At 37.3% G+C, this 27689-nt stretch overlaps 3 protein-coding genes across 3 annotated transcripts in view; all 3 read right to left on the bottom strand.

The window, feature by feature from the left end:
* Nucleotides 1–21834, bottom strand: part of LOC133534014 (importin-7-like) — a 37306-nt gene extending 15472 nt beyond the window's left edge. The window contains exons 1-3 of the mRNA XM_061873105.1: nucleotides 21709–21834; nucleotides 20821–21023; nucleotides 4147–4286 (exon numbers count right to left, since the gene is read on the bottom strand). Coding sequence (XP_061729089.1) covers nucleotides 4147–4286; nucleotides 20821–21023; nucleotides 21709–21713 — 348 coding nt within the window. The 5' untranslated portion in view covers nucleotides 21714–21834. The remainder of the gene's footprint in view (nucleotides 1–4146; nucleotides 4287–20820; nucleotides 21024–21708) is intronic.
* LOC133534013 (uncharacterized) lies at nucleotides 4374–18795 on the bottom strand. The gene is made up of 2 exons (XM_061873104.1): nucleotides 17293–18795; nucleotides 4374–5381 (listed from the first exon to the last, which is right to left on the bottom strand). Exons 1-2 carry the CDS (start codon nucleotides 18289–18291, stop codon nucleotides 5364–5366), a joined length of 1017 nt encoding a protein of 338 aa, XP_061729088.1. The 5' UTR covers nucleotides 18292–18795; the 3' UTR covers nucleotides 4374–5363.
* Nucleotides 21833–24507, bottom strand: LOC133534016 (importin-8-like). The gene is made up of 3 exons (XM_061873106.1): nucleotides 24490–24507; nucleotides 22665–22931; nucleotides 21833–21984 (listed from the first exon to the last, which is right to left on the bottom strand). Exons 1-3 carry the CDS (start codon nucleotides 24505–24507, stop codon nucleotides 21844–21846), a joined length of 426 nt encoding a protein of 141 aa, XP_061729090.1. The 3' UTR covers nucleotides 21833–21843.
* Between the last annotated feature and the right edge of the window lie 3182 nt (nucleotides 24508–27689).

Raw genomic sequence — 27689 nt, 5'->3', positions numbered from 1 at the left:
ACCTTCCAACCCAGAGGGTAAAACTAAGCCTTGTTGGGATTAGTCCAGTTTCCTCACGATGTTTTCCTTCACCGAAAAGCGACTGGTAAATATCAAATGATATCTGTTCTGAAGTTCTGTTACTCGATTTGCAACCTCTTTATTTCCGTTAAAACAAATGCTACCGAAAAAATAAAAAAATTACAATGTGGTGGATTTGTGAGCTATAATTATATACCTTATCTCGTCGTATCTATAATGAATTGGGGCCTAAAAGAGAATCGTATTCCAATTTTTTGAAACGCTTGTATTACTTTGTATATTAACTAAAAGTTGCCTTAAAATTCAGCTTTTATACTAAAAACGGCTATAAATATGTTAAATTAACAAAATATATTTTGACAGATGCTTTCGCGCCCAAAACGCTCTTTGAAAATTGTGTGACGTCACAGTTTATGGTTTGACAACATACACACGTAGAAGATACAAACTATCAACTGATATTTGTCATTTGTTGTTAATCGCCTAACTGTCAACAGTGTCAATCCGAGAGTTGTGACGTCATCAGAATCTTCAATGACGTTTCGAGTTTGGTCACGTGACGTGTGCCAAAAGATATTTTAAATTCAATATTTACAAAAATATGGTCATTACAGGTCCCCTAAAAGTAGTTTAACATGTTTTTATAATCCAAAAGAATTTTTTGGGATACAATTATGCCCTAAGATTTGTAGATGGAAACAACCCTATTGCGTTGCACAAATGTGGGCACCCGCCAAACATGAATTTGGGTGTGTCACACTCAGGGCTAACACAGATTCATTTCTGTGAAAAAGGTGTGAAAACCGGAAACTGGAAACCGTTCTCGAACCAATAGTGAAGCCCTTAAGCCACACCCTATTTCAAAACCAGCCATGGATCTTTGAACAGGACTCAGCTCCTGCACATAAGGCAAAAACAACTCAAGCCTGGTTTCGAAGGAACAAAATTGACTTTATTGCCCACGAAGACTGGCCGTCCTCCAGTCCGGACCTTAACCCCCTGGATTATGCCATATAGCAGGTTATTGAGGAGAAAGCCTGTGCTAAACCCCACACAAATCTTAACTCCCTCAAGCGGGCCATAGTTAAGACAGTGACGGAATTAGACATGACAATCGTGCGTGCCGCTATTGATGACTGGCCTCGTCGTTTGAGGGCCTGTGTCAAAGCCAGAGGAGGATTTTGTGTACTTCATTTTAATATAAACTTTATTAAACTTTCGTTGGTATATTTTATGTAGATAAAGATTATTGCAGTAACAGAATTTAATAACCAACTAGGTAGAAAACAATGCAATACATAAACACATAAATTGGATATGATGTGATCCGTTGAATGAAATTGACAATAAATAAAATAAATAAATAAATTTCTATCTCTAGGCATTGTGTGAAACTTCTAGTTGTGTCAAAATATCGGGAAATCAATAATATAAACAAACATGGTAAATATCTCATTTCTTTTTATAATGGTTATAAATAGAAGGCCATGCAATTTTGTAACTCACTGTAATTTAATTAAATGTATCGTAAAAAAAATGTTTTAATTGTACTGTAAAATAGTACCTACTTTTTTAAAGGCTGGGCAGTAAGGGATTGCTTTAATTTTAGAACAAAACAGCGTTTTTTTTTTAAAAAAATACCGGAAAATCTGACTTACAAATTTGGACTTTCTTAGGTTAATTCTACTTAGAATCTTCTCCACCCTAGCAGTAAAAAAAGATATCCTAAAATATCCATACCATTACGTCACATTTTAGTGTGAAAGAAATTTCAATGTAAAACTAAAACTATACAAATTTTCGGGTTTTTTTAGCACGAGGATTGATTATGCTAGTGATTCTGAGTTGGAAGAACCCAAAAATATCATGATGTGTGAGAATCAGATTTTTAATATTTTTATGGAAAACGCTCATATTTCTCATAAAATAATTTATTAATAATAGGTACTTGATAATACTGATAACAAAAAAAAAATTTATGAGTCTCGAACCCACATCCTCTTGCATGTATTTCCACGTACATACCGTAACGCTATTGAAGCCTACTCACGCTGTGCCAAATTGTCTACTACAAGGATCCCAGTAAGACTGTTTGAATGTGTGAGTGATACTTAGAAATAGAGTCAAGAAACATTCTGTCGACATTAAGGGGTAGTTTTTGTACAATGAAGTGTTCAGTGTTTGTTTTAATAGTTCAATATTTATTTAAAGAGTGCGCTAAACATAATTTACAGTATAGAAATACCAAGACTACTCCACAAAAAAATTAAAACTCAAAATTTGCAATTGTGGCGCCATCTAGTGAGGTTTAAGCTTTGGGTAACCTAGTCGAACCACCTTAAATGATATTGGAAGTAAAAAAAAATATCATGAAAATCGGCTGTTTTTACTAAGTTGCGGAACATCCTATAAAAACGTAAAACCCTACGAAAAAAAAATACAATTATGTACTATAATTGTAATTTAGAATATTTCCTATTATTTTCAATCAAACCTTTACATCTAAACCAAAGTCATCCAGGAAAAAATAAACTTTTCTGTAAGACGATCTTCGTCGCAGAGTGTACTGCTGCACACAACTGTAGATGAATACAGGGATCGGAACCGGTTTTTTGCAAAAACATCGAAATAACCATATATTTCGGTTTATTTTATACTCAAAATGTAGGACTCAGTTGTGTTTTTAGATAACGACTTCGTATTATTAGATTGCCCGATTAGGAATGAAATAATTAACAAAGAACGAAAAAATACCGTTTTCGCTCCCATACAAAAAATACCGGTTTCCGATCCCTGGATGAATATATTCTTTTTTGGAATATAGGCTATTTCTATCAATTTTTATTTTTATTTTTTTTATTATAGCTTTTTTTATCGTGGCACCCAAATGCTGTATATTTGCTCGATTTGTTTCTTCACTAACGTGTTGTTAAATGTTTTGGGTGCCCGCTTTCCTTGCTCCAGCCTTCTCCATTCAAATTATTCTCCATTACAAATTGTTTATTTGACAAATATAAGTTTAAACAGTGTCACATGTTACACTGACCTCCACACTAGGCATAGCCTGTCTCGTAGAGGAAATAATAATAAACTTCCAAACCATATTACTGAGTTATCAATTAATAAATTTAAGAATCATGTAAAGCGTAAACTTATTTCTAAAGCTTATTATACCACACAAGACTACATGAATGATAAAACAACGTGGGATTAATTGTGATTCGAAATTATTAATTATTTATTATATTTGAATAATGATGATGAAATGGATATTCCAATGCATGTACTTCCTTTGTTGTTTTTATTTTTTATTTCATTTGTTTGACATTTAGAATTTATTCTAGAAATATTCTAGACTAGTATTTTTTATACAATTTTTTTTTGTTGTATGACGATATATTGTGAAATTCTTAGTATTAAATTTGATCTATGAATTATATTCATTAGTATCATATATGGAATAATATTTACAACATCAATAAATTGCTCTGATAATTAGATTAAGATACTCATAAGTGCTTGTTGCTAGGCCTACATGAATAAAGTATATTTGAACTGAACTGATAATAAGATTGACATATTGTAAACATTAGCGGCTAGTAGCAACAGTAAATATTTCTCTCTTCTATCTTAATTAGTGTTTATTAATTTTTTTTTATACTACTTCGATGGCAAACAAGCATACGGGCATACGGCCCGCCTGATGGTAAGCAGTCTCCGTAGCCTATGTACGCCTGCAACTCCAGAGGAGTTACATGCGCGTTGCCGACCCTAAACCCGTCCCCCCTCATTGAACTCTGGCAACCTTACTCACCGGCAGGAACACAACACTATGAGTAGGGTCTAGTGTTATTTGGCTGCGGTTTTCTGTAAGGTGGAGGTACTTCCCCAGTTGGGCTCTGCTCTAGATCTGGAATGACATCCGCTGTGCTGTGCCCTACTACACAAAGGGAGATGACATTCACAATGCCCATACCTCTCTTTTGGACGTAGTTTAAGGACGTACCCGGATCCAAGGTCCGGGTCCAATTTTATTTAAAATCTAATTGTAGTTATACTTGTTAGAGTGTGACAGGCATGGTGACAAATGATAAAGAGCCGTTCAGCCTTAGTGACTGCACTCACCGAGTCGCTGTCATAGTCTTCTATGTTGGCGGTCATGTTGACGCCCTGCTGGGCGGCAGTCTTGACGGCCATACGCGACAAGTTCTCCAAGTACTCGTTGTTCATGTCGTCTATGTCGTCCTCGTCGCTCGAGAGGACCTCTGAAACAAAAAAGGGTTTTTAAAATCAATTAACTTTTACTAATTGTCAAGGTATGCAGTTTGGGAGTCGTGAATTAAACACGGGCGTCGAGCTAAGACTGGTTTATTATATCCCAATGTAATGCTACCCACTTTTACCAAATGCCAATTAATACAAATACCTACAACCTCCTTCTTTGAAAAATTAAATAATTTAAATAGAACACCATGTAGTGATCAGAATGTTTAAATCACCTTTCCATCCCCCACAGAAATAAACGCAATTATAAACTTTATTTAAATGCCAGAAAGTTTGTTTTACATTAATACGCGTGTTATCTCACAGCGGTTGGTGACGGATAAAAAGGGTTATTAAACACACACCTTAGACTATATACTAGGTAGGTAGTACGTACTGTTATTGTTTGTAAACACTTGCATAACAGCAACATGACTATGAATTTGATTGTAAACGTGTGTGGAAAATTACAACTAAAATAACATTAAGTCCATCTTCTTACACAGATGCAAGAAGGAGGTAATTGAATATTATTAATTGGAAATTTATCACATGCCAATTTGATTATATCATGCTTACCTACTACTAAATCTAAACTTGAATATCTCTTACGTTGAAGCAAGTTGATAGAAATTTAGTTTTACAAATGTATTAAAAATAACATGACTCTCATGCAGTACTTATAATTATAACACCAAATACATATAGAATTTTATGCATGTTTATATTTTAAATTCTTATTTTATTAATATTTATATTATATGACAAATATGTCAATATAAGAACATACCTACTTGAAGTTTGCAAAATATTTTTAGTCACTGTCAAAGCACAATTGACTATGTAGGTACCTAGGAGTAATGAGCTTATGGAATGTACATAGTTTTTTTTTTTTTTTAATTATTTTTTTACAATACATACATTTTGTTGCTTAGGTAATTAAAGTATTGTTTCATCAAATCTCTTATTAATTACATGCACACTTTATGCTAAACACACTTATGCTAACAATAAAAACGAAAGTCATGGCTCACGTGACACGATTGACGGTGGTGGACGTGGAGGGGTATCCCCACCGATCAGGAGGTCGCACTGTCCTGCCGGAACGAGTACGATAAAACATATCATTAGTTTGCACATTCTGATCAGCTGACTGATCAACCGGTTGGCTGGAGTTGGATGTTGTTTGTGGTTGCGTAACTAACGAGGGAGAGATTACGTCATCATCTAGGTTGAGATATGTAGGTTCTGGTCTTTCGTATGAGTCTATAATTAAATGTCTCCTGTTGCGTCGTAGAACGTTACCGTTAGGCATTGAGATCAGATATGTCCTAGGTCCTAAAATGCTGTGAACTGTACCTGGAACCCAACTATTTAATAATTTTAATTTTATCTTTTGTCCAATGATTAAGGGGGTTAAGTTTCTGGTACGTAAATCGAAATAATGTTTTGGGGTTAAGTTTCTGGTACGTAAATCGAAATAATGTTTTTGAATCTCCTGTCTTTGTGTTAATCTATCGTGATAATGTTGTTGCATTCTTATCTTAGGTACCGTTGGGTTACTTTTGTACGGAACTAGCTGCGAAACCCGGCGTTGCTCGGGTTAAAATACATCGCATGTTTAATGGTATAAAAATATTTGAGGATGCATTTTTTAACGTAGATAATATAGATTTCTATCTTAGATATTGAAAGTAAGTAAGTAAGTAAGTAGTCGACCATTAAATATGCGGTGTATAGAAAGTATATTTAATTAATTAACTAATTGAAATAATTATAAGTTAAAATAAAAAACACCTTAGTAAATGGAAAATTTATGTTTTATTCACACAATTATTTACATATGATATTATACGTATTACATATATGATAAATACATTTACATATTACACATTATATGTGTATCCCAATGATTATCGTTTTCAAGTAGACCTAATCTTTGACATGCTTCACGATGTCTCAAAAATGTAACCATTGACAGTTTTTAGGTCTTCAAAACTCGTTGGACCACGAATAGTGTGAAGTAATAAGCGTAGATAGAAACATTCAGCGTTTTTTGGATGCACTGTGTAGACTCGTCCTATTGTGTTACTCTTGAACACATCATGTCCTTCTACTTGCATTCCACGTTTTCGAGGATTAAATTGTTTACTTGTTGTATCCCATGTATAATAGCTGGGTACTTCTGAGTAAAGTCTTAGCAAATTGGTCTTTCTGGCATAATTCAAAAAACGCTGTTAAAGTTGTTCGAGTCGGTGGTTCCGTCGCAACTTTTTATGCCGTTTCTGTTGTGAAAAACACACGTTGTCCATTTTATAGGTGGACGGATAAATGTTGAACCGGTGGATCTCGATCGTGTATTGGAAAATTTAAAATTCGCCAAATTGCTTCGTTGGTATTAATGTAACGACCCATTTGATACTGTACTATTTCATCATGCTGGTTTTCATTGGTTAACGTAAAAACAGCCATATCACTGCCTTTATTAATATATTTGCATACATATTTTATCGATTTAACAGAACTGCAGTATTCGCCTTTAAATTTCCGTGCATGACAATACTCGCATATCGTATCCATTTTTCCGATGACAATACTTGGATGTTCATTGTTTTTTGCAATCATAATGGAAAGCCTGAAGTTCTAAACTTCCAATTTTACATGAAGCAGCTCGTCGTTGGCGTAAAGTAGTCATTCTTTCTTGTTTTCTGGTATTTTCCAGTTCATGTTGATCAGCCGATTGACGATTTCGGAGTGATCTTACTCGACATCGTGTTTCTTCATTAATACGTGCTCTTTCCTCTTCGGTTAAATTTTCTCTAATTCTTTTTACTCCTTTACGAATGTTCAAAAGACGTTTTTCTCTTTGTTCTTCTGTTTCATTGTGACGTGCTATTTTCCTTCTTTTTGAAACCACTTTGGGTTTTGCAAATACTTTTTTTCGTCTTGGCTTTGTAAATATAAAAAGTGTAATAAAATTAACCAAAACGCATATCTTGGTTGTTACAATGATAAAACTAACAAAAAGTCACTCACTTTCGGTTTATATACCGTTAGAAATCGAAATTTCTAGTATCAGAACACTCTAGAATAGTCAAATAGTTTTTACTTTCTCATTTGTTCAAATCACTTGAATTTATGTAATCACTGTTTACTCTTGACTTCAATTGATCTTTTCGCGACTGTAAACACGGTTCAACTGACAAAAAGTCACTGATTTTCGGTTTATATACCGTTGGAAATCGAAATTTCTAGTATCAGAACACTCTAGAATAGTCAAATAGTTTTTACTTTCTCATTTGTTCAAATCACTTGAATTTATGTAATCACTGTTTACTCTTGACTTCAATTGATCTTTTCGCGACTGTAAACACGGTTCAATTGACAAAAAGTCACTTATTTTCGGTTTATATACCGTTGGAAATCGAAATTTCTAGTATCAGAACACTCTAGAACATTCCGATGTACTTAATTTCGATCTGGATCGTCCGGATTAATTTCAATAGTTGCACACATTTCGGAACTTTCTAGAAGCTTCTAGATTATTATAGTCATTTCTAGAACTATCTAGAGCATTCCATATGGATTTTTTAGAACCTTCTCGAACATTCTAGATCGATTGTTACAGTTGTACACATTTTAGAGTTTTCTAGATTAGTCCAGAAATTTTTAGATATTTCTGGAACATTCCATACCGATTTTAGCAGTTGCACACAATTTTGAATCTTTCTAGATCATTCCAGACATTTCTAGAATTTTCTGGAACATTCCACATCGATTTTAGCAGTTGCAGACAATTTTGAATCTTTCTAGATCATTTCAGACATTTCTAGAATTTTCTGGAACATTCTATATCGATTTTAGCAGTTGCACACAATTTTGAATCTTTCTAGATCATTCTAGAAATTTTTAGAACCTTCTCGAACATTCTAGATCGATTGTTACAGTTGTACACATTCTAGTTTTGTAGATTAGTCCAGAAATTTTTAGAACTTTCCAGAAGTTCTCATGAGTTAGAAAAGGACAGATGTATATTTTTTCATATTTTTGCCACCCACAACCACCCACTTCCACCCACCGCGACCAAACTCTCTTATTCCCACCGGGAGATCGAGGGGTATTTACCACCCCAAAAGGAAGTTGATTGGAATTGGTGGTGGTAGAGAAAACCCTGTCTTTACGTACGCACATTAGCATTTTATATATATACTAGCTGCAAAACCCGGCGTTGCTCGGGTTAAAATAAATCGCATGTTTAATGGTATAAAAAATATTTGAGGATGCATTTTTTAACGTAGATAATATAGATTTCTATCTTAGATATTGAAAGACTTAGTCGACCATTAAATATGCGGTGTATAGAAAGTATATTTAATTAATTAACTAATTAACTAATTGAAATAATCATAAGTTAGAATAAAAAACACCTTAGTAAATGGAAAATTTATGTTTTATTCACACAATTATTTACATATGATATTCTACATACTACATATATGATAAATACATTAACATATTACACGTTATATTATACATTTACATTTTGTTTAATTTTTCTATAATACTTTCTTATAGACTACATTTATTGTTTTATTGCCCGGGCTGTAGATGAACAAATTTCGAGGTGATCCTGCTCGTGAGCATGCAACGTATAATTGACCATGTGCAAAGCAGGGTTCCTTTAAGTCAACGCCACAGTATTTGAATGTTTGGCCCTGTGCTTTGTTGATGGTCATACTGTAAGCCAACTTCACCGGGAATTGTAAACGTTTAAACGTAAAGGGCAATCCATTTGATATTAAAGGTATTCGTGGTATAAATACTATTTGTCCTTTTTCTTTACCAGTCATTATACTGGCTTCGATGATGTTATTTTGTAGCTGTTTAATACAGAGTCTCGTACCATTACACAATTTTGGCGAGTTCAGATTTCGTAATAGAATAATTGGTGAACCAACTTTCAATTTAAGGCAGTGCAATGGCATTCCTGGAACATTTAGTGAATTCAAAAATTCAGAAGGAAAATTTACGCTTTCTTGTTCATCAGTCATTGTATCGATTGGGTTGTAGATTTTCTCTTCTCCCGGAATCATTTCCTGGATGATGTTGTTGATGCTATTGACAATGTCGTTTTTCGTGGCTAGAATAATGCGCTCCCGTAACCATTCTGAATTAGTATAATTTTCAGCAATACTTGGATACACTTCATTTATAAGTTGTTCCGGTGTTTCAACAGCATTACATAACTCATTAGTTAGTGTGATTTGGCCAGTATTTTCGTCTATTGGATAAGTGCCCTCTCCTATTTGTAAAAGTTTTTCAGCAAATTCTTGGGCCTTTTCATCTCCTGAAATCTGTGCTCTCATATTTGTTGTTAATTTAATTATTTTTACCTGTTCCCATATGAACGACTTCTTCAGGCAAGCGTTAATTTCATCTGCCGGCGTTGATTTCGGAATGACAGGTAGCGTTTGACGGAAATCGCCTGATAGTATTAACAATACACCTCCCATTATATTCGTGTTGTCGCGTAAATCTTGAAGTGTTCTGTTTAGTGCTTCTAGGGATTTTCTATGAGCCATTGTGCTTTCATCCCATATAATGGCTTTGCACTGTTTTAATATTTGTCCACGTGCCGATGATTTTGTGATGTCACATACCGGGAATTCGTAGTTAGCTACATCTAATGGTAATTTTAAACCAGAATGTGCCGTTCGTCCACCATCCATAAGTGTTGCCGCTATTCCAGATGATGCTAGGGCGAGAACGATTTCTTTATTTGCACGGATTTCAGCTAGAATTAAATTTATCAAAAATGTTTTCCCGGTGCCACCAGGTGCGTCTAAAAATATTATACCACTTCGCTGATTTTTATAATAATCCATTATTATGTCGTAAGCTTGTTTTTGACTCTCAATTAATAAGGGTTTGTTGTGTTGGATGTAAAGCCTCAATTCGTCGATATTATAATTTGTTTCTCTTAAAAATTCACTGTTCATAACATCCAAATGATTTCGTTTAGGAGATTGAACACCTAGTTGTATTAACGTTTGGTTAGAAATTGCTAAACATTTATCTTCTATCAATATCAAAGCTTTGTTAAAAATTTCTTCATTAAAATTAATTTCTAAGTCCGGATTTTGCTGTCGTAAATCAGCCAAGATGTCATCGCTCATATATTCTCGATATTTAAGCCATAGTCGATTTGGATTAGAAGGATTACATGTAGTTAATATGATTGCAAATAGCTCACGAATTTGACTTGCTGTTGCCGTTTGGGCTGCTTCATTCATAGCTAACTCCCAATGATTATCGTTTTCTAGTAGACCCAATCTTTGACATGCTTCACGATATGTCTCACAAATGTAACCATTGACAGTTTTTAGGTCTTCAAAACACGTTGGACCACGAATAGTGTGAAGTAATAAGCGTAGATAGAAACATTCAGCGTTTTTTGGATGCACTGTGTAGACTCGTCCTATTGTGTTACTCTTGAACACTCCATCATGTCCTTCTACTTGCATTCCACGTTTTCGAGGATTAAATTGTTTACTTGTTGTATCCCATGTATAATAGCTGGGTACTTCTGAGTAAAGTAAAGTCTTAGCAAATTGGTCTTTCTGGCATAATTCAAAAAATGCTGTTAAAGTTGTTCGAGTTGGTGGTTCCGTCGCAACTTTTTGTGCTGTTTCTGTTGTAAAAAACACACGTTGTCCATTTTCTAGGTGGACGGATAAATGTTGAACCGGTGGATCTCGATCGTGTATTGGAAAACTTAAAATTCGCCAAATTGCTTCGTTGGTATTAATGTAACGACCCATTTGATACTGTACTATTTCATCATGCTGGTTTTCATTGGTTAACGTAAAAACAGCCATATCACTGCCTTTGTTAATATATTTGCATACATATTTTATAGATTTAACAGAACTGCAGTATTCAACATTGATATGGGCATTGAACATTTTAGATAAAAGTGGATTATATGGTACTACCCATTGATTATTAACTTGAATTTCTGCATTACCTCGTATTTTAATTTTAGCTGTAAATCCGCCTTGTTCTGGTGATCGACGTCTATATTTAGGATATCCGTCTTCGCCTGTAACTGTTTCGTTCAAAAATGGCTTTGGATAACGTTTCGTACATTTTCCATCTTTCATACACGGAGAATTTCTATTTAGCTCACCACACGGGCCATGAACCATATTTTTTACGATTATACTATAAAGATCAGAATCTTCTTCCGGGTTTGGAAATTCAGCTTTGATGATATCATCTATTTGATTCGGTTGAATTTTATTTTGGAGCCAAATTAAGTTGTGTGAATGTGGCAATCCTCGTTTCTGCCATTCAATTGAAAACATCCAGCAGATAACAACACCAAATATTTGATTTTTCACAATGGCGTCTATAAATTTAATTTGTTTTTGACGGAAAACTCGGGCAACAATATCATGTCGATCGCTGGCCGTCTGACCATATTGTAATTCTTCTTTGATTTCCATCCATGAAGAATTACATGTGAATGTTATAAATAAATCTGGTCTGCCGTGTTTCCTAACATAAGTTATTGCATCTTGAGCATATTCATGCATGTGACGTGGACTTCCAGTGAATGTCGATGGCAAGATGACCAATTTTCCCATGTTATCGACGTTTCCATCATTTATCATTGCATCTTTCAAATGGATGTATTCATCCGAACGCAACTTTCGTTGATTATGGCGAATAAAATCTAATCTTTCCGTTTCAATTTTAGCATACATGTCTACAATAAACTGCTGAAATAGCTGCCGACAGTTTAAAATATGGTTATATTCACCATTTCTAGTCATAATTCGATAAGCATAGAATTGCATAGCTGATACTTTTTTGTTAGTTTCGACACCTGTAGCTGGATTGATTTGTTGAATATTGAAATGATAACCATCCTCACCTTGCCAAAAAATTAGCGGATATTGTAGCGCATCATAACTACGATGTGTTTCAGCAATACGTTGCAATTTATTACTTCGACGTTGAATAATAATATCACGACGACTACATTCGTTATCAACAATGACTACGGCAACTTCGTTCGTTTGAGGTGCATTAAACCTTCGTTCGTGTTGACCGGCTGGTCTTTTATCTGCTCGAATGACGATCTTATAATTATCTGCAGCCATTTGGTCTAGAGAAGTCTTGAACACATTGATTAGTTGATTATGATTATGAAGTAGACGTTGTAATTTTTGAATAATATCTCGTTGCAGTCCCTGAAAGTTAGAGCAACGTTGGTCTGTTTCAAGTTCATCGTTACCAACAAAGTATATTTGAAGAAATTTTGGAGATTCATTAGACATCGGCAAAAGAGAGCCTAATCGGTGATAAATTTGGCCTTGAACCTTAAAAACCGGGCTGAAATTTTCTTCCTGACATATTAATGAAGCTCCAAATGAAGTCATTTGAAAACAACAGTTGTATCGACGTATATTTTGTAGAAAATGATTGGAATCTGGTGTTTCTCCAGTCATATATGCGAGTAATTGAGGTGGTGGTACATCTAGTGCTGGTAAATTGACTTTACCACTCGAGCAGCATATACCAGCAGTTTCGCCTTTAAATTTCCGGGCACGACAATACTCGCATATCGTATCCATTTTTCCGATGACAATATTTGGATGTTCACTGTATTGTTTTTTGCAATCATAATGGAAAGCCTGAAGTTCTAAACTTCCAACTTTACATGAAGCAGCTCGTCGTTGGCGTAAAGTAGCCATTCTTTCTTTTTTTTTGGTATTTTCCAGTTCACGTTGATCAGCAGATTGACGATTTCTGAGTGATCTTACTCGACATCTGGTTTCTTCATTAATACGTGCTCTTTCCTCTTCGGTTAAATTTTCTCTAATTCTTTTTACTCCTTTACGAATGTTTAAAACACGTTTTTCTTTTTGTTCTTCTGTTTCATTTTGACGTGCTATTTTTCTTCTTTTTGAAACCACTTTGGGTTTTGTAAATACTTTTTTTCGCCTTGGCATTGTAAATATAAAAAAAGTAATAAAATTAATCAAAACGAATATCTTGGTTGTTACAATGATAAAACTAACGAAAAGTTACTCACTTTCGGTTTATATACCGTTGAAAATCGAAATTTCTAGTATCAGAACACTCTAGAATAGTCAAATAGTTTTTACTTTTTCATTTGTTCAAATCACTTCAATTTATGTAATCACTGTTCACTCTTGGCTTCAATTGATCTTTTCGCGACTGTAAACACGGTTCAACTGACAAAAAGTCACTGATTTTCGGTTTATATACCGTTGGAAATCGAAATTTCTAGTATCAGAACACTCTAGAATAGTCAAATAGTTTTTACTTTTCATTTGTTCAAATCACTTCAATTTATGTAATCACTGTTCACTCTTGGCTTCAATTGATCTTTTCGCGACTGTAAACACGGTTCAACTGACAAAAAGTCACTGATTTTCGGTTTATATACCGTTGGAAATCGAAATTTCTAGTATCAGAACACTCTAGAATAGTCAAATAGTTTTTACTTTTTCATTTGTTCAAATCACTTCAATTTATGTAATCACTGTTCACTCTTGGCTTCAATTGATCTTTTCGCGACTGTAAACACGGTTCAACTGACAAAAAGTCACTGATTTTCGGTTTATATACCGTTGGAAATCGAAATTTCTAGTATGAGAAAACTCTAGAACATTCCGAGGTACTTAATTACGATCTGGATCGTCAGGATTAATTTCAATAGTTGCACACATTTCGGAACTTTCTAGAAGCTTCTAGATTATTCTAGTCATTTCTAGAACTATCTAGAGCATTCCATATCGATTTTTACACTTGCAAACAATTTTGAATCTTTCTAGATATTTCCAAACATTTCTAGAACTTTCTAGATCATTCCAGAAATTTTTAGAACTTTCTGGAACATTCTAGATCGATTCTAGCAGTCACACACAATTTTGGAACTTTTTAGATCATTCCAGAAATTTTTAGAACTTTCTGGAACATTCTAGATCGATTTTAGCAGTCACACACAATTTTGGAACTTTTTAGATCATTCTAGAAATTTTTAGAACTTTCTGGAACATTCTAGATCGATTTTAGCAGTCACACATAATTTTGGAACTTTTTAGATCATTCTAGAAATTTTTAGAACTTTTTGGAACATTCTAGATCGATTTTAGCAGTCACACACAATTTGGGAACTTTCTAGATCATTCTAGAAATTTTTAGAACTTTCTGGAACATTCTAGATCGATTTTAGCAGTCACACACAATTTTGGAACTTTTTAGATCATTCTAGAAATTTTTAGAACTTTCTGGAACATTCTAGATCGATTGTTACAGTCACACACAATTTGGGAACTTTCTAGATCATTCTAGAAATTTTTAGAACTTTCTGGAACATTCTAGGTCGATTTTAGCAGTCGCACACAATTTTGGAACTTTCTAGATCATTCCAGAAATTTCTAGAACTTTCTGGAACATTCTAGATCGATTGTTACAGTTGTACACATTCTGGAGTTTTCTAGATTATTCCAGAAATTCCAGAAATTTTTAGAACTTTCCAAAAGTTCCCATGAGTTAGAATAGGACAGATATATATTTTTTCACATTTTAGCCACCCACAACCACCCACTTCCACCCACCGCGACCAAACTCCCTTACTCCCACCGGGAGACCAAGGGGTATTTACCACCCCAACAGGAAGTTGATTGGAAATAGTGGTGATAGAGAAAACCGTGTCTTTACTTACGCACATTAGCATTTTATATATATATTAAGATTAAGATTATACCTCGAAGTTTCCTGTTATATAACAACTCTGCAGGTGACGGTAAATTATCATTTATTGGCGTACATACGTACTCTAATAACGCAATATCTAAGTCTGATCCGTCGAAGTTGGTTTTTTTCATAATATTTTTTATTGATTGAATAGATCGTTCCACTTGACCGTTCGATTGAGCGTGTCCAGGGGACGAGGTGACGTGGTGGAATTTCCAATTTAAAGAAAATTGTTTAAAAAGGTTAGAGGAGAATTCTGGTCCGTTATCGCTCATTACAATTTTCGGTATCCCGTGTCTTCGAAATATGTATTTTAGTTCAGAAATTACGTTTTCTGATTTTAGACTTTGTAATTTTGATATTTCTATAAATTTACTGAAGTAATCTACAATAAGTATGTACGATTGATTCGCTAAATGAAAAATATCTACCCCCACTTTACGCCATGGTTTTTTCGGTATTTCATGTGAAATAAGAGGCTCCTTCGAATTTTGTTTTTTATAAGTGAGGCACGCTTGACAGTTAGATAGATAATCTTGTAATTGAGAATTGATATTTGGCCAGTATACTGTCTCCCTAGCCCTAAGTTTGCATTTATCTAGTCCCAAGTGACTAGAGTGAATTTTTTTTAACATATCGTGTCGCATGCACTTTGGTATGACAATCCTATTACCCTTCCATACCATTCCAAAATCAGTAGTAAGTTCATCTCTAATATTCCAATAACATTTTAAGGTATCCTTAGTTTTATCCTTTTCATTTGGCCAACCACGTTTAATTACTTTTATTAAACTTTGAAGTTCATCATCCTCCTTTGTACACTTTTGTACTTCTAATAAATGTGTGTCGGTTAAAGCATTTGAAGCCGCGAGCGCGCATACTTGCGCCTGCGCTTCCAGATGGTCGAGCGGAGACATAACATGTTTTTAGATTTTTAAAACAATCTTCGTGATTTTTGTCCCAATGCCATTCGATGTCTTTCCTTAAAAGTTCTCTTAACTTAGCAGACTTCTCAGAGAAGTTGGGTATAAAATTACTAACGTATGTTACAAGACCCAAAAATCTCTCAACATCTTTTACATTTTGAGGCGTAGGCATGTCCCTAATCGCTGATATGTGACAATCATCCGGACGAATGCCATCGCTACCAATTTTGTGGCCAAGATATTTTATTTCAGTTAAGCCGATTCTGCATTTTTGCTTATTTAATTTTATGTTAATATCTTTACATCTATTCAACACCGCTCTTAATCTCTGATCATGAATTTCCTTAGTTGGACCATACACTAACAAGTCGTCAACAAATAATACTACACCCTCTATATCATCAAAATGACTATACAACCGTTTGTGAAATATTTCAGATGCCGAGGAGATTCCATAAGGCATCCTTAAAAATTTATATCTCCCGAATACCGTATTGAAAGTACAAAGGTCTGTGCTACTTGGATGGAGTTTTACTTGCCAGAAACCTTGCTTCGCGTCTAATGTGCTAAAATACTTCGCACCTAACAACTCCGCCGTAATTTCCTCAAAAGTTGGCAGTTTAAAATGTTCACGCCTAATTGCTTTATTTAAGTCGCGGGGATCCAGGCATAAACGTAAGTCACCATTTGGTTTTTTGACTACCGTCATACTATTGACCCAATCTGTGGGGCCCTCTACTTTTGAAATAATACCTTCCTCTTCCATCTCATCCAATTTATTTTTTATCTGATCTTTTAATGCCAACGGTAGCTTTCTCGGAGCGTGGACTACTGGGGAAATGTCATTTTTTAATTGTATTTTATATTCCCCTGGCAAGCAACCCATACCCTCGAAAACATCTAAAAATTCGTCTAATATTTTTTCACTTGGAGAACTTTCATTAATAGACATAATTAGTTTAACTAAATTTAATTCCACGCATGAACTCCTGCCAAGTACCGGACACGAATTAACATCGGCAATTATAAACTTCAAAAAATGTGTATTTCCCCTGTAAGCTACTTTTAAATAACATTTTCCCACTACGATAATCTCTTTCCCAGAATAGCCATGCAACTTTGTTGACGTTTTAGTTAAATCATTAGTTGACAACTGGATTTTACTTAAAAATCTTTTAGGCAATACATTAACATCCGCTCCAGAATCTAGCTTAAAAGTGATACACCCTTTGTTTATCTCTAAATTTACTGACCAGTCACTGTTTACATTATTAACTTGAGCGATTACCTGATCGGTGGAGTCCTCCTGTATTTCGTACACGCGACGCGACGATCGACACATTCTCGCATAGTGATTCATCCGATTGCAATTGTTACACCGTACTCCGAACGCGGGGCATTCCATCCTTCGGTGCGCATGACCGCAATTACTACAGCCGTTAAAAGTTCTCTGCGGTTCACTTGACGTTGCTTGCGGTGATGGATTGTTATGAAGATTAAACGTCTTCTCTCTGGGGTTAGGGGTATAAAATGAAGATCTGGTGTGATATGTCTGATGCTCCCGAGCCCCGCTGGGCGCGTTTGATCGCATCGGTGTGTGAGACGGCCGGCGCGGGCGGTTTATAGCGGCTGAGGCATAACGTCTGTTAACTACATGCACGTCACAGGTTGTAGTTCCGGATTGATTATTGTTTTGTGAAACTTCGTGTACGTGCTGTTCGACACTATTTGTCTTTATATTTAATGCGTGTATTTTAGACATCTCTGCTAACTTGCATATGTCGATTGCTTTCTTTAATGAAATGTCCGGTTCCCTCAACATCCGTTCCGAAAGGGTCACCTCTTTTACACCACATATGAACCTGCTACACACTAAACCATCACGCAATTCTCCAAACTCGCATTTGGCAGCTATTTTATTTAATTCAAAAATGTACTGTTCGGTTGACTCTAAGTCCTTCTGATCTCTTTTAAAAAATTTATGCCTTTCGACTGCCAAATTTTTTACCGGAACAAAAAACGCGTCGAACTTTTTTAGCAAGTCTTCCACCGTATCCGTCTCCTCGTTTGTAAATTGCTCGTACACTTCACGACATTTGGTTCCGATGACATGCAACAATATATTCACTTGCACTTTTTTAGGTTTCGTCGAAAGTTCACATGCTTCGTAATAGATTTTAAAAGATTTCTTCCAATTGTCCCACTCAGCACTTAAATTTCCGGATGTCACATTAACTAGATTATTCTCAAACGAGAATGGCGGCGGTGGTTGTAAAACTGACTCCATTGTTAAAGAAATGACGACGATATCCTCCCTAAGAATCGGCAAACTGCTCACTTTCACCGTTTGTCATTTATTAGCCGCACAAAACAACGAAATCCACTTTATCTCAATATAATTTCACTTAGGTACCGGCTGCGCCATGTCAAGGTATGCAGTTTGGGAGTCGTGAATTAAACACGGGCGTCGAGCTAAGACTGGTTTATTATATCCCAATGTAATGCTACCCACTTTTACCAAATGCCAATTAATACAAATACCTACACTAATGGGGTTGGCCGGTCGAAGTATTAAACAGATGGCGCCATCATAGCTTGCCCTGTGAATCCCTAGAATTGTGTCAAATTCTTGTTTTTTTTTTTGGAATTTTGTGACCTGGATTCCAGTACTTTAAGCCAAATCTCATAGAACAAAACTAGAGACAGGGGCAAGCTATGATGGCGCCATCTATGCAAACCTTTGACAGTTGCCAACCCCATTTCATGAAAAATAATTACGATACTGAAGATTCTTCCAGTGGCACACAGTATGCTAAAAACTCTTTCTTTAGGCGCACTTGACCTTCATCTTCGCAAACGGAGCCACTAGGCTACGTAGCCGTTATTTTTAGACATTATACATTATTAAGATAAGATATATGAGAAATGGTACGGAACTTCATGGGCGAGTCCGACTCGCACTTGGCCGCTTTTTTCCGGAACCAGTTCCAGAATTCCGGAATTGGGATCTAATAGCGAAAATCAGTTCCGGAATTTGAAACCGTTCGATATTGCAAGCCCTAGTTAATATTTTTTTTTTTTTTTTTTTTAGTTTATTTCACAAATCACAATATACAATGTACTTATAATTAAAGTTTCGCCAAACTGTAGAACAGTTTGTTGGCGATGCGCTCCAACTAAACTAAAACAATAATAGGTACTGCTTGAGAGCCATATATCGACAACACAGCTGTCACCCGGCCAATAATAAACCGTATTTCGACGCAATAAGATGTCACAGCATTTGTCCGGTAAGTAAACTAAGTAATACCTACGCCGCACGGCTCACGCGAAATTATTGTTATTTCCGCGAGTAAAGGTGCAAATTATATTTTAAAGTCTACCTTAGATCAAAATAGGGTTTACTATTGTAGGCAGGTAAGTAAGTCATTCTTTACATAACATTTTAGGAGTATAGTAATACGTATATTGTTATATTATTTAACATATGAATAGTATTTTATACATTCGGTTTTTTATTGTATGTTTTTTAGGACTTAGTTTTATGTATTTGAAATTTTGTATTTATCTAATAACATTTTTTTGAGTTGTAATTTCAAACTGCCTATTCTTAACTTAGTCTCGTCAAGCAATAGTGGGTACTCATTATAAATCTTTGGGATCATATATTCTCTTGTTCTTTTTCCGTAGTAATTTTTAACTGAAGGTTGCAATAGTTTAACTGTGTTAGTTGACCTAGTGTTTCGTTTACTTATTCTTCTTACTTTAAATTCTTCACTATAGTAGCTATGTAAAACATTTAAATATACGACCTTACATTGCACGGGAAGAATACCACACGTTGAAAAAAGTAGATCGTAATTATAGCGGTGCTCATGTTTAGTGGTTTTATTAACCAAATATTTAATTATTCTTAACTGCAGTTGCTTTATTCGGTCCAAATACGATTTAAAGGTAAGCCCATAGCTACTGAGTCCATAGCTTATCAATGCGTCAGCGAGTGCATGGTAGACAATGTGCAGTGTGCGTCTATTAACTATTCGATTTAAATGGTAGAACTGACCTAATATAGATGTTAGTTTATTGCATACTTGATTAATATGTAAATTCCAGTTAAAGTGCTTATCAATCAAAAGTCCCAAATATTTAAATTCGTTAACTAATTCTATTTTATTACACGTATATATAGAACGTCATACAAGCGTTCCAAAAAATAGGAAACAACCCTATTGTTGTTTGTTGCAACCGCAAACTCTAATAGTCATTTTACCAAACATTAATAATAATTCACTTCATTTTACCGTCAAATTATATTGATATCAACTTACAATAAAATAAATTTCACTCAGATTAGATGTGTTTACCTATAATTAGTTATGCATCACTGAATGTTTCTTTTTTTTGAGTTATGTAAACGTATTGGATGTAATAACTGTTGGTAGACCTTAATAAATAAAATAAAATAAAATTAGTGACGAGTGAAAATTAGTGAAAGCGGTGGTGGCCGAGTGGATATGACGTCCGACTTTCAATCCGGAGGTCGTGGGTTCAAATCCTGGCTCGTACCAATGAGTTTTTCGGAACTTATGTACGAAATATCATTTGATATTTACCACTAGCTTTTCGGTGAAGGAAAACATCGCGAGGAAACCTGCATACATCTGCGAAGAAATTCAAAGGTGTATGTGAAGTGCCCAATCCGCATTGGACTATAGCCCGAGCCCTCTCGCACATGAGAGGAGGCCTGTGCCCAGCAGTGGGACGTATATAGGCTGAATTATTATTATATTATATATAAAATTAGTGAGAGGCTCACCCTCGTCCTGGTCGTCCTCCTCGTCCTCGGACTCCGTGTCCTCGTCGGCCTCGGCGCGCGCCTCGTACGCGCGCTTGAGGCCGTCGAACAGCACCAGGCACGACGGCAGGATGCTCGGCAGCACGGCCTCGAGCGGAGGCCGGCAGGGGCCCATCTCCAGTAACGTGCAGATGCCGAGAACGCATAGCTTTCTGTCGTGGAGGCTGTTGAACGGAATGTTTGAGGAGAATCTTAACTAACTCTCAATTCTTTACATCTTATTTTTTATGTTTTCGCCAATGCCCATAGCCTAAAATGTCATTACAATTGAGCAATTGTCAGGTATAGAAGTACAGTAAATAATAAATAAATAAGAAATATTATGTGACATTATTACACAAATTGACTAAGTCCCACAGTAAACTAATAAGGCTTGTGTTGAGGGTACTTAGACAACGATATATATAATATATAAATATTTATAAATACTTAAATACATAGAAAACACCCATGACTCAGGAACAAATATCCATGCTCATCACACAAATACATGCCCTTACCAGGATTTGAACCCGGGACCATCAGCTTCGTAGACAGGGTCACTACCCACTAGGCCAAACCGGTCATCACACAGTATCGCTATATGTCAATATAGGGGTATTGGGGAAGTTCAAATTGTACTAGATCATGAGTTCACAAACAAAACCACCAATGGGATGGACGGAGCAAGATAAAGCTGGTTCTGTCAAGAGTGTAATGGCAAAGAAGATGATAAAAATATGTCCATGTCGTGTATCCACTGCTTGATGAAGTGCTGCGTGATGGACGCGTTGGGGACGGCCTGCTGCAGCTTGTCCAGGATGGTGACCAGGAGCACGGGGCTGCAGTAGAGTATCGCTATACTATTACCCCATGAAGCAGTCTGTGTCGTGTATCCACTGTTTGATGAAGTGCTGCGTGATGGACGCGTTGGGGACGGCCTGCTGCAGCTTGTCCAGGATGGTGAACAGGAGCACGGGGCTGCAGTAGAGTATCGCTATACTATTACCCCATGAAGCAGTCTGTGTCGTGTATCCACTGCTTGATGAAGTGTTGCGTGATGGACGCGTTGGGGACGGCCTGCTGCAGCTTGTCCAGGATGGTGAACAGGAGCACTGGATTGCAGTACAGTATCGCTATTAGGACCTGTGGAAGAATAAATGTTTTTAACTCAGGATGAAGAATGGCCTGCTTGAATAAAGAATATTTTGACTTGACTTGGGACGAATAGAAACCTTATTCATCATCAGGAACACAACCTACATATCTACAGATAAGTAGCAGTGCTATTATGCCTGTACTTCCAGGTATTACCCCAGCATGAAGCGAAAGTCTACCTGCAGCAGCATGGTCCTGAGCTCCGAGGTCTTCACAGTCCTGGTGAGTCAGTTCAGCACCAGCTCCACGAATGATGGCAGGCAGTTGTCGATCTTGCTTGCACTGGAGAACCATCACCTCATCACACTAAGGTGGAGGTACTGCCCCAGTATGAAAGTCTACCTGCAGCAGCATGGTCCTGAGCTCCGAGGTCTTCACAGTCCTGGTGAGCCAGTTCAGCACCAGCTCCACGAATGATGGCAGGCAGTTGTCGATCTTGCTTGCACTGGAGAACCATCACCTCATCACACTAAGGTGGAGGTACTGCCCCAGTATGAAAGTCTACCTGCAGCAGCATGGTCCTGAGCTCCGAGGTCTTCACAGTCCTGGTGAGCCAGTTCAGCACCAGCTCCACGAATGATGGCAGGCAGTTGTCGATCTTGCTTGCACTGGAGAACCATCACCTCATCACACTAAGGTGGAGGTACTGCCCCAGTATGAAAGTCTACCTGCAGCAGCATGGTCCTGAGCTCCGAGGTCTTCACAGTCCTGGTGAGCCGGTTCAGCACCAGCTCCACGAACGATGGCAGGCAGTTGTCGATCTTGCCGTTGCACTGCAGCACCATCACCTCAAGGAGCTTCGCCGCGTAGATTTCGGACTCGTCTTCCGAGTCAGAGTTTAGGACCTGGTGGGGAAAAAAATGTGTCGTTAAGGCGGGATGGCTCAAATGATGGATGGTCACAGAAAGTCTGATGCCAACATTTTTAGAGTCTATCTAGATCCTGACCATGTTGACTTTGCAGTAAAAATACATTCTTGGCGTAGTACTTGATTGCTTGTGGTCTGACTCTAACTCTCCCGACTTGGCAAGTAACAGTGCGTGGAGCCACCATAAAAATCGAACTCTTACAAAAATATGACGTAGTAGCGCTCATTATGTAGCTTTCAGTTTTGGTGCAGAGGAAGTTTTCACGCCATCGAGCAACACCGGGAAGGGAGACGGCATTGATACTATTTCCCCTCTGCCGAAGCATAGGTACAGCTGCACCTATGGCGGTGCATGTTGTGACTCGTCCGTCCTCACAAAAAGAGATCGTGGTGTGCAAGACTTGTATTTGACGTGTGTCATTTTCTATGTATTTGTGTCGTCATTACAGATTGGATTTTGTATGTAGTGAGTGAAAAGTGCGACTGTATGCACGTCCCCCCCCCCCCCTCGCTAAAAATGGCGGAATGACTTGTTCGATAAGATATCGCATGGGCTCCTCCCTTACGATGTGTCGGAAGCCGGTGTTGCACGAAGTTTCACGCCCTTTGTAACCATTATCTTTTTCTTCCTAGCGTTTGTCCCGGCTTATTGCTTCGGCTCATGGGAGCCTGGGGTCCGCTTGGCAACTAATCCCAGAATCGCAGGCACAAATTTTTACGAAAGCGACTGCCATCTGACCTTCCAACCCAGATGGTAAACTAGGCCTTGTCTAGGGCAATGTCTGAAGTGCTAAGTTTTGCATGAAGTTTAATTTATTTGTTAATTATCTATCCAATACTTGGACATTGTGAAACAGGCCCTTCATTTTGAAAAGAATTTGGACGGAATTTGTCTTGATTCAATATCAATATTGATACTTCATGCATCTAAAGGTTATGTATGTATAAACTCTTTATTATACAGAATACAAAATAAAAATATGGCACAGGATAAGCAGTACAAAGGCGAACTTATCCCTTTAAGGGATTTCTTCTAGTTAACCTTTGAGTAGATGAGAGTTGATGAAGAATGGTAGACAAATATAGCACTGAGTACAATAGTCTAGAGGAAAGTCAATAAAATTATAAACGAGTGCGAAAAAAAATAAATAGAAGTAACTAATATCAAGCTTAATTTGAATAAAAAAAATCACCACATTGGTCTCGACGTCTGTTCGCAAGTAAATCCAAAACACAAATGATAACTAAACTAAATAGGTAAACAAACCTAGTTAGATAGTCTGTTATTGCTACTAATGTTTATGTTAGCTTAATGTTTATCTAGTCTGCCTGTCTAAAGCTATTACAATTGTTTGTAAGAAATCGCACTCGCACTATAAATATAGCTATAAATCAAGTAAGCAATAACTTACTTAACAATGTTGGAGGGTAGAATAAGTTTTCTGCCAACAAACTGCTATGCAGTTTGGCAGATAAGCGATCATAGCCGATGTAATTTCTCTTTTATAAATAAATTAAAAAAAAAAATATATATATATATGTTGGAGAGAAGCCTAATTTTTCCAAGACCAGCTTTGAACAAAGCTGTTTCGCGCTATACCAATAGATGGCGCTCAACGACTTACCGATTTCCTGCAAGCCATTTCCTGCTTCAGCCCGCAACAACTTCACGCAATAAAATGGCGCCACATTGCTTTCCGCTGGCTTGAGACACTTTTGGCTCGACACTGGTGCGGTGCGGTTGTCCCGAAATTCGCGATTATTTTTCATTCACGATTTTTTTTTACATAGGTCTAATTTAATTTTAAAAGCATTTGATTTGTGCGTTTTTCATCAATAAATTGAAATTACTTTTGTAGCCTATGTGTTTTTCCTTATAAATTCAAATCTCCTTGCTAAAATCAGAAGTGGGATATTAAGAACTAACGCATAGCCCTACAATTTTATTGCTTAAGCCGTCTTGATTGAAATTTTAAATTATCGAATTACAGCTACCGTGTCACGTCACATCGTTATATTTGTTTTGATGCCGATTATTTTTCTTCGTGTGCGGATTTGTTGAAATCGGGCAGTAGTTTTTATAACCATAGTTTTTGGAAGTGATTGTTTTTGCTTATTTTGTGGGAGTGTTACTTAGTTCTTAGGTACAAATAACGTTTTGTGCATACAATTGTCACCTTTGTGTTCGTAAATCGAAGTAATCATTTAGTACCTTACCTACCCACCTGTAAAAAAAAAAAAAGTTATTTAGTTCTGGGATTTTGAACTTCATATCGATAAAGTTTTGGCAATGAGTGATCGGCGGTCACGTACACGAAGTAGGAGTCGTCATCGTAGTAGAAGTCGTCATCGTAGTGAAAGTCGGTACCGTGATGACCGTAGATCTAAAACGTTGATCTTCAAAAAGAAATGCGGAGAATTTTTGAACGTTTAAGTGCGTTAGAAAGGCAACCACCCTTATCGCAATCAGTGTCGCTGCCAGCCATAGGTCATCGAGACTCCGAGGGCACGCCGCCGGGCACGCCGCCGGGCATGCCACCGCGTAGACGCAGCCGGTCTATGGCGCACGCGCCTGACCACGTGGCGGCCAGCGCCAGTCCACGGGCGCGACGCGGACGATCCATCAATAACGCGGTGAGATCTAACCATTCTTATTATATCTCTAGCTTTGACCCTAGCATACACGATATCGAAAGCTGGTGCGAGGAGGTAGATCGAGCTAAGGTAACAAACAACTGGACAGACAATGAATGTTTATCTCGTATTGGCAATTGTCTAAAAGGGGACGCTCGAGTTTGGCTCAACGAATGGGTTACGAACGACCGTAGTTGGAGCAATTTTAAAAGGGAAGGCTTAAACTTTATGTCCGAAAAAGCCTAACGCTATTTATTTTATTTGATGTAATGAAAGCCGATTCCGACCAGTATGTTACATATGCTGACTATGCGCGTCGTTCGTTGCTCCGCCTGCGAGCTGTAGTTGGATTAAGCGACGAACTAACGTCTGCTATTGTGATTCGTAGTATAACAGACCCCCAAATTCGAGCGGCCGCTACCAATGCCAAACTTTTGCCAAGTGATTTGGTTGAATTTTTATCAATTTACGTCAAACCAAGTTCAATGAGATCTGGTAGTTCTTCTGTTTCCTCAATACGAGGTAATCGCGACGGTTCTAAAGGGCGGCGATATAATGACGTAATACGCAAGCGTCGGTTTGAGAGTGGCAAATGTTTTTCATGTGGTTTACCCGGTCATGTACAAGCTTCATGCAACAAGCAGGCTAAAATTGAGAACGTTAATAGTTCAAATTCTAATCAGGCTGCTGTCATGCCTGGCACCTCAGCAGCAGCAAAAACCATAGTGTGCTCATTTTGCAAGTAGCTTGGGCATAAGGTGGAAACCTGTTATGCAAAAATGAAATCAGAGTCTCGCAACCAGTCAAACGTCTTACTTATTTCGTCAGACATTTTAAAGCATCTTAACGTTCCGCGTAAACCCGTGTTTCGCGTATGAAGGGGCATTGGTGGTGAAGTAGTGGTTACTCAATACGTCACTTTGCCGATTGAATTTAATGATGTCACCTTAGAAATGGATTTGTCTGTTATGAATCCCAGGGATATGAGTACACCTGTAATAGTGGGAACTGATGTGCTTAAACGCGATGATATTTTGTACGTGCGCAGAGGTGTGAATCAAATTCTTACTCGTGTCACTAACAATCAAGAAACAGTGATGGTGGTAGAGTCTGATGGTCAGCTTCCGATAAATACCGAACTAACTGGAGACGATTTGAACAAACTTCTTGAGTTGATCAAAGAATTTTCGCCATTTTTTGTAACTGGTACGGCGGTTTCAACTGTTAAGACTGTGGAGACATGGCCATCAGGCTTACCAACAACACACCGGTGCATTATAGACCATATCGCCTCTCACAGGCTGAAACTTTACGCGTCCGGGAAATCATAAAAGATTTGTTAGAGAAGGGGGTTATTCAAGAATCCGAGTCCTAATATTCAAGCCCCATTCTTTTAGTTAAAAAGGACGGCACAGATCGTATGTGTGTCGACTTCAGAAAATTGAATGAGGTCACGGTTAAGGATCGATCCCCATTACCACTTATCGATGACCACATCGATCGACTAGGCCGTGCTAAATATTTTAGTAGTCTTGATATGGCCACCGGATTTCACCAGATTCCAATGGACAAGGACTCTATACCGCTTACCGGTTTCGTGACGCCAGAGGGGCATTTTGAGTACCTAAAAATGCATTATGGTCTCGCTAATGCGCCGGTTGTATACCAGCGCATCATTACCAAAACCCTGCAGCACCTCATTGAATCTGGTAAAGTCCTGGTGTACATTGACGACGTGTTAATTATCAGTGAGACCGTTGACGAAGGGATTGCCACTTTACGAGCGGTTCTTTCAACTCTGACAAAAGATGGGTTCTCTATTAACCTAAAAAAATGCTCATTTTTGTCGACTAAAGTCGAACATTTAGGCCGAACCATCAGTCAGGGTCAGGTACAGCCGAGCTGCGGCCGAGTATACGGCCGGAAGGGCGAGTGGACTCCGGACACATGTGCTGCCTTCTTCGAGGGTGAGCCACTCCCGTATATTGTTGATAAGTGAGCAGACCTCACTTTGCAAGCAGACCTTGCATGCTTGTAATTTTATGTAGTGAGCAGACCTCACTTTGCAAGCAGACCTTGCATGCTTGTAATTTTATGTAGTGAGCAGACCTCACTTTGCAAGCAGACCTTGCATGCTTGTAATTATATGTAGTGAGCAGGCCTCACTTTGCAAGCAGACCTTGCACGCTTG

The sequence above is a fragment of the Cydia pomonella genome, unplaced genomic scaffold (assembly GCF_033807575.1).
Source record: "Cydia pomonella isolate Wapato2018A unplaced genomic scaffold, ilCydPomo1 PGA_scaffold_34, whole genome shotgun sequence".
Classification (NCBI taxonomy): Eukaryota; Metazoa; Arthropoda; class Insecta; order Lepidoptera; family Tortricidae; genus Cydia; species Cydia pomonella.
This window is presented reverse-complemented; position numbering and strand designations above follow the sequence as displayed.

Coding starts and splice junctions, on each gene's coding strand:
- LOC133534013 (XM_061873104.1), bottom strand. CDS start 18,291: ATGGAGTCAGTTTTACAACCACCGCCGCCATTCTCGTTTGAGAATAAT.
- LOC133534016 (XM_061873106.1), bottom strand. Junction 21,985..22,664: donor TCAGGACCATGCTGCTGCAG/GTAGACTTTCAT, acceptor ATTCTTCCACAG/GTCCTAATAGCGATACTGTA.